The sequence below is a fragment of the Cynara cardunculus genome (assembly GCF_001531365.2).
Source record: "Cynara cardunculus var. scolymus isolate 2C chromosome LG 11, CcrdV1, whole genome shotgun sequence".
NCBI lineage: Eukaryota > Viridiplantae > Streptophyta > Magnoliopsida > Asterales > Asteraceae > Cynara > Cynara cardunculus.
The window spans coordinates 20,797,585-20,805,916 of NC_037538.1; the positions used below are offsets into that span (position 1 = coordinate 20,797,585).

The window sequence follows — 8,332 nt, forward strand, 5'->3', positions numbered from 1 at the left end:
AATAGGTTGTCGGTTCGAGTCTTCTCAAAATCAGTTATAATTTTTCTTACTGTTATCTTTATTCCCACCCGAACTCTTAACAGTTTAGCCCAATACTAAAACACCATCAATATTATTAGGGCTGTGAACGAACCGAACGAACACGAACGTTGGCTTGTTCATGTTCGTTCATTTAACTTAACCGCACAAATGAACGAACACGAACGGTAAATGAACGAAAATCTTTGTGTTCGTGTTCGTTTGTTTAGAAATCAAATGTGTTCGTGTTCGTTCATTAACATGCAAAACGAACGTAAACGAACGAACATAAACGAACGAGCTAAATAAACATAAACAAATATTATTTAAATTCAAAGTAAATAAACATAAGATTATATATTAATTTTAATATATAAACGAACATAAATGAACGGTAAATGAATGAACATTCACGAACATAAATAAATGAACGGTACTCTTGTTCATGTTCGTTCATTTAATTAAACGAACAAAATTTTTTATTCATGTCCGACTGTCCGTTCATTTATAAAATAAACAAACATAAACGAACTTCCTACCAAACAGTTCGCTGAACATTCGATTCGTTTACGGCCCTAAATATGATCACTCTTTTAATCAAAATTCAACAATGTGTGTAAAAAATGACTTGAAAACCAAGCACCAAAATCAATCATACCAAACAGAATCAAAAGTGCTTACAAACTCACTCTTACTCTTGCTTGTGTGTATTGAATTCTACTACAAAATTTCAGGCTGTTTTTTTCCATCTGAAACAGCCACAAAACAGACAGACAGATACCATAATAACCATCAAATAAATGAATCCTCCTATTCACATTCTTCAGTTGCCTTCCAGAAGATTCTGCAATCTATCTCGAGCTTCTTCCGTCAAACCGCTACATCTAAACCTCGGCCTCTGACGACCACCCGAGTGCCCTGCCGCCGCCGATGAAAAGCAAACAACGATAGCTGTCAGATTATCACTCGTATCACGGCGTAAAGCTTGATTCACAAGCTCTCGGGCACAACACTGTGGGTCGTCGTACAGTCTAAGTTGCCGTCGAACAAGGGCAACTGCTTCTTGATTCGTCATGACGTCCCAAATCCCGTCACACCCGATGATCAAAAACTCATCGTCTTCGGTTAAAACGGTTTGCATCACATCTGGTCTCGCAGTCAGAGGCGATTCAAAGCCGATGGGTGATTTCATGTACCAATCTCCAAGGGCACGTGTGACTGCAAGTTCGCCATTCAGGTACCCTTCCTCGATAAAACCACCCAAAGCCTCCACCCGTCTCTTCTCTTCCAAGAAACTCGGCCTATGATCTTGGGACATTTGCATTGCAACACCTTTTCTACAAAGCACTGCACGACAGTCACCAGCATTTGCAATCAGTAAATGCCTCCCGAGAATCAAAGCGGTTAAAGCCGTTGTCCCACAATCATCTCTGATGCTACATTCGTCAGCCAAAGCTTGGTCAGCTTGTAAAAATGCTTTACAATGAGAATTTTCCAGCTTTTCCAAGAATAATTCGTCGATATCTGCAGTTTGTGGTAAATCAGAATCTATGAAGAATAATTTCATTGCATGATCTTTAAGATATGATGCAGCTTCAGACCCTCCATGACCATCAAAAACGGCATAAAAAGAACTTGGGAGAGGCCACCTATAAAGGGGACCCAACTGGTTAGATAGATCATCAATTCGAATGTGTTCATCCTCGTTAGATCTGCGGGGTCCGATATCTGTGTGACTCCCTGACCGGATGCTTGGACTGAAATTTGATTCCACAAGTGTGGTTTGAATACTAGCTGCGCAGCTCACAGCCTATACTTAAAAATAAAATAATAAGACTTGCAATTCCCATATTAACCTCAACAAATATAACATTCACTACAACAAAATTGGGTTTCAAAAATAATCAAGTTTCCTAATAGTGTTTTATAGAACTTAAGTTTATATGACCAAACAATGGAACTTTCTATCTATAAGTGTTACAATAAGTTTATAACAAGCTTTTTTGAACATTTTTAAAACAAAGTGTCATATTAGCAACTTTATTATAGGATACTATTTGAAATAGCGTCCTATACAACAGATGAGGCAATTTCATATTCAAGAAACTAGCAAGCACAGATTTATCCAAACCGAATAAATAGTTGAAATGATGGCGTCAAATTTTGAATAGTCTTAACAAGCCTATTGAGCAAGATAACACATTTTGGTTAACAATAAGCACCTAATCTAGACAGTTAAACTATATATCGTAGATATTGCTGACTCTATGTTTTAGGTTACCCACTGTCCTACAAAATTGATATGGATATGAAATAAGTTTTATATAAGCCCATTGACCGTACAGACTGACCATCTCATAAATGATTATCTAAAATCCTATAATGATGGACTAAATGGAGAAAGGAAAATAAAAATTATGAATTAAAAATGAAAATCCACATTATAAATCTACAAGAAAGAAAAAATAAAGATTGAGATGAAATATATATACAAATATATAGGAGGAAGATCAAACAAGAACATATTCAAAATAAGAGAACACAAGAACAGTCAAATCACATGCGATTTTGCATTGAAATCACATGTGATTACAGAACACGGTAACACAAGGTGTGTGGGCACGCGTAATTACATGTGATCTTACACGTGAGTTTAGTGTGATATCACACATGATTTGGTCGTTCTCTCGTTTGAGAGAGATAAAGAGATTGGGACTAAATATTAAAAGTGAAAAATAAGGACAGAAAGAAGCGAAGGGGTGAGGCAACAACTAGAAGATGTAATGGAAAACCTTGATTTAAACTGGGTTCAATACAAGTTCAATGACATTGTGGGGTCTGATAAAGAGGATATCCATGTGTTAGGTTGGTTTTGTTATTGTATTTCCAATTTCCTACTTTTAATTTAGTTTTTGGTAATATATGAACTACAACGGTATCTAGCTTCATTTATGGAATAATATATCCACACAGACATCTATAAACCCGACGCCAAATGTTCATTTTGATGGATCATGCATCTTTATTGGCATTTGGCACATCCTTATCCTAAGTCCTAACAAAATATATGCCTGGTATAACACTGAAAAATCTACCCAACAACTCTCCAAGATGCTTATGATTGTGAGAAATATTAACATCTACAAAATTCATGATAATTCTGACCAACAAACATCCCCTTATTCTTTTTTCTGGGTAACCTTGGTTTTTGGGACCAATTTACACACACCATGGCATAAGGACTAGAGTCATCGCATATGAACCTCCATGGCCATAAGGGGTTTGACAACACCATGATTCGAACCCGGGGAAAGATGATTTCACTACATTCTACTAAGCCTTAACCAATGTGCCACAACCCAAGTGGTTAATATCCCCTTATTCAGTATGGCAAGTGTTGGCTCTCCTTGATTGATGGGGTCACAAGAGGGTTAAGGGGTGGATGTAATCCTAATGAAAGACGAAACACACTAATCATCAAAATTCAGGCTTATATTTCCTTACTTATTTCTACTATTCCATGTGTAATTGTCCAAAGTCTTAGCAAACTTTAATAACCCTCATTAGCAAAACCCTAAATGCTAACTACTCTCAAAGAGGGGTCATGATATAAGAACCAGGGTTATCATCATAAATAACCATACGAGGAAAAAAAATTATATTTTAGCCACCTCAAAACTTTTTCTCATAAAATAGCCAAGAAACCACAAGTCCATGCTCCAAGACACTTTTCCTTGTGGTTATGTTTCAGACGCACCCAGATGAAAAGTGGACCCACCGCAAAAAATAAATTGATACACCACAGCTCGCAGCATGGTGAGGACATGCATCGACACACAAAAAGCAAGATGAAGCCGCAACTTGCGTCACCGCAAGAAAACGTGTCTTGCAGCACCTGACTTGTGGTTTCTTGACTATTTGTGAGAAAAAATAAAATAGTGGCTACAAAATAAAACTTTTTCATGAGGAGGCCATTTGTGATGATAACACATAAAAACGATGTAATCAGGGTACAGTTTCTGCCTCAGAAAAAAATCAAACCCCTCAAAACTTAAAAGATGATAATTTTAGAAACTGAATTTATAGGGCTCAAATTGATCAGACCAACACAGTTTACAAGCAAACTAAACGAACTCCATTTCTAATTAAAAAACCTCTGAATTACATGCTCCCAAACACCACGAAAGCATTTATTAACAAAAGAAACTTGGGTATTCAAACGACGGCCAAACCCTTATCTAGGGAAACTATCATAATTTCACTTTTATCCAACAGATCCCAGATGCGTATACACAAATCTATACTTTACACAATCAACAACACTAGTAAACCCCCAATTTTTCACAACAAGATACAAAAAGAGAACATATAGAGAATCCAGACTCAAACCCTAATTTCACATCACCACAAAGAAATCAAAAAGAAAGAACATAAGAACAAAGAAGAAGATTTTTCTTTTACCGAATCGGAAATCGAAACGACATCGATAGAGACGGAAGCGGATTCAGCTGAAACAGAGTCGGATTCCGGTACAGATATATTAAATTGAACAGAACATATGGTCTGCTCGCACAAAAGCTCTGCTGCTTCAGCAACCATCTTCGGGTTATTCGATACTATCATCAAAATCAAATCAAGATCGTGAGTGATTAATGGATTAACTGTTTTTGAGATAGAATAAACTCAAAGGAATCGGAAGAAAAATTGGATGAAAATTGCGATTGAACAAGTTTTTCAGAGGAAATTGGGGGTTTTCTTTGTGTTTTATAGGAAAAGAAGTTAGACTGCGTGCTACGTGAATCAACGCGGTACGCTGTGCGTGTAGTGGCTGCGCTCCAGTTATTTATTTGGAAACAATTTCCATTTTTATTTGATTTGATTTGTTAAAAAAAATAAAATAAAATAATTGATTGATTGATTCGGGAATTTAATTATTAATTATTTCCAATAAATTCATAATTAAATATAATGTCTAATTTAAGACATAATTAGTAAAAATATTCAAGTCTAACTCTATAATATATTTTGAATAAGAAAAAAAAAAGTCTTTGTGGTCATGAAGGTTTAAATACGATGGTTTCGAGTTACCTACAAAAGAGATGGTTGTTTTAGAAATTAATTGACTCGAATAGCGGGTTGAATATTCATGTTAATAAAAGAAGAAAAAATAATGAGATTTTATTTTTATTTATGTATTCGTTTATTAGCAAGATTTTATGCATAAATTTGGTCTAGAAATAGTCTTTTAAATATTATATTTTTTTAAATATTTATATTTTTTTAAATAGATTGATATAATAATGGTTTTTTTAAATAGGGATAGAAATATAATAATTATTTTCGAAATAAAAAGATATTTTCTCACAAAGATAAGCATTATATTTTGTAAATCGTAATCCCATGGAGATACAAGGTAAATCTAAGTTTCAAATTTCAAAAATAAACACAAAGATGGTGTTTGATTGGTTTGAGCTTGGCTTTAAAGGTCAAAAATATCGGGAGGTCACATGTTCAAATCCAAGGAGGAATAAAAATCTCCTTATGGCCACGGAGGTTCAAATGCGGTGACTCCGGGCTATCTGCAAAGCAGGTGGTCATCTTGGGATTAGTCGGCTCGCATAGCGGGTTGGATATTCAGGTTAATAAAAAAATAATGTATATATATATATATATATATATATATATAAGTTTCAAATTTCAAAAATAAATGATGGAATAAAAACATAAATACGAATAACGATAATTAAATGAGAATCACAAAATGTTACAAACTTATAAGAATTAATATAAAAATATAAATATGTTTTTGTTTTAAAAAAAGTGTATATGAAACTTTTTTAGATTCACTTACTGAAACAAAAAATACACGTAAATAAGTTTTACGTGATAAAATAAATATATGTGAAACTATCATACTATGGAATAAATATATTTGAAAAAAAGATGAATTTTAAATCTTATCATTTAATGGAAAAAAAATCATGTAAAATAATATTTTTAAAATAGATTATCAAAATTTATAATTTTTTATGGTTGTCATTTGATTTGACTCCTACATGCACACATTGACACACACACACACACATACATATATATATATATATATATATATATGCATGAAAGATCATGTGAGAAAGAGAGTTAAAGTGAGAAGTGTAAAAAGAAATTTTCACTTTTAATTACCTTTAATCTCAAACTCACTCATGAATCGCGTTTGATACGGGGATTGGTTCGGTGCATCTCACGTAATGTGCATTTAAAGGTGAAGATCTCTTCTTACCATCCTCACCTTAGCTCTCTTTCTCACTGAAACTCAATATATATATATGTGTGTGTGTGTGTGTGTGTGTGTGTGTGTGTGTGTGTGAAAGAGAGAGAGAGAGAGGGGGTAGGTTTAACCGTTTAAACGATATGGTTGGGTTCCGATAAGAAGGAGGATTAAGGTGAGAAATGTAAGAAAAGATCCACACTCTTAAATGCACATTATGATGAGATGCACCAGATCAATTTTCATATCAAGCGTAATTCATGATTGGGTTTGAGATTAAAGGTGATCAAGGGTCCATATCACTTCTTACACTTATGACTTCTCACATTAACTCTCATTCTTACACGATCATTTATTTGTATACTAATTGATAAATTATATAACATAAAAATAATCATAATGCAACTACACAATTGTTTTCCAACATCAAATAGTTTAAAAATTGATGATCCAAAACACACGAGTAATTGTGGTTTATACATATATTATAAAAATGGAACATTTTCATTGTGTTAAAATAAAGCATAGTTTCATAGTATCAATGGTTAATTAGCCTTGACATCAATAATGGCAAGACATAACACGTCATACAAAGTTATTATACCATAACATTTTCAATAAGTATTTTTTTGCAATTTTTAGAAATTAAAAAATTAGAATATTTAATATAAAATAGTTATTTAGTTTAAATTCTTATTAATAATTATCTATACTATATTATAAAGTATTTGACAAAAACTCTTAAAAATTATTTTTTTATGCACAAAATACTGCTTATTGATGCATATTACTTAAATTTTAAATTATAACTAAATTATGCATAAATACAACTTATTAAACCTTTATATTTGAATTCATATAACTAACTGCAGATAAAAATAATCAAATACTGGATAAACATCTCATTTTAAATATAAAAATCTAAGATATAATTAGGATAATCATTGAGTTCTAACAGAATACTTAGTTATTATCTTTATAAAAAAATCATGTTATTAAACATAAATTAAATTACTTTGTTACTAAACTTAAATTAATTTATAATAAGAAAATGAATTAAGGAAATTACACCAAAAAAAATAATTTTTAAAAAGGTTAATTTGATACTGATATTAATATTTATTTTCAAAATTTTATGATATTTTATTAAAAAATAAAAATATTATCGTTTTCTCTAAACCACATAAAACCGTATTATATCGACATACAAAAAAAAAAAAAAAACTAAACACTGAAATCGAGATGTGTCTTGATGCATTGCACGAGTACCCTTCTAGTATATTATAAAGCATTTGACAAGAGCTCTTAAAAACAATGTTTTATGTATAAAGTACTGTTTATTGATGCGCACTGCTTAAAATTCAAAATTACAAGTAGAAAATACATGAGTACATTTTATTAAAGCTCTATGTATGAATTCGTATAACTAACTGCAGATAAACATAATCAAATACATGATAAACATCATTTTAAATATAAAAAATCTAAAATATAATAAGATAATCATTGAGTTCTAACATAATACTTAATTATTATCTTAAAAAATATTTTATTATCTCAAAAATAAATTAGTTCATTATTAAACTTTAATTAAATTATAATAAAAAATTGAATAGTTAATTTGATACTAATATACATTTCTTTTTCAAAAAAATTTAATATTTTCAAATTTATATTTCATTAAAAAATAAAAACATTTTTCTTTTTCTCAAAATCACATAAAATCGCATTATAACATTGATAAAGCCTAAATATAAAACGAAACATTAGAATCAAGATGTATCTCAGTGCATTGTGCGAGTACCTTTCTAGTATTATTAAAATATTTGATATAAAATAGTATTTTTATCTCTTAAACACTTAATTTCAATATCTCATATTTATGAAAAAGAATTAAATATTATTTTTTCTATTACATATAGATTTTTAGAGAATTACGTAAATTTAAAGATTTTCACTGTTTCTTTTTTTCTTCCTATTTTAACATTTATTATAACATACATAGTTATTGAAGCAAAAATATTAATTACATCTAATTAAAAACGT

General features: G+C 31.2%; 1 protein-coding gene across 1 annotated transcript; it reads right to left on the bottom strand.

Annotated features, from left to right (window-relative positions):
- Nucleotides 1-636: 636 nt before the first annotated feature.
- LOC112521463 (probable protein phosphatase 2C 47) lies at nt 637-4,774 on the bottom strand. Its single transcript, XM_025130338.1, has 2 exons — nt 4,480-4,774; nt 637-1,828 (listed from the first exon to the last, which is right to left on the bottom strand). Exons 1-2 carry the CDS (start codon nt 4,639-4,641, stop codon nt 842-844), a joined length of 1,149 nt encoding a protein of 382 aa, XP_024986106.1. The 5' UTR covers nt 4,642-4,774; the 3' UTR covers nt 637-841.
- Between the last annotated feature and the right edge of the window lie 3,558 nt (nt 4,775-8,332).

What these genes read in the sequence shown, in the direction of transcription:
- LOC112521463 (XM_025130338.1), bottom strand. Translation starts at nt 4,641, where the DNA reads ATGATAGTATCGAATAACCCGAAGATGGTTGCTGAAGCAGCAGAGCTT. An exon ending in TCGTTTCGATTTCCGATTCG is followed by an intron (nt 1,829 to 4,479) that starts GTAAAAGAAAAA and finishes TTTTAAGTATAG; the next exon opens with GCTGTGAGCTGCGCAGCTAG.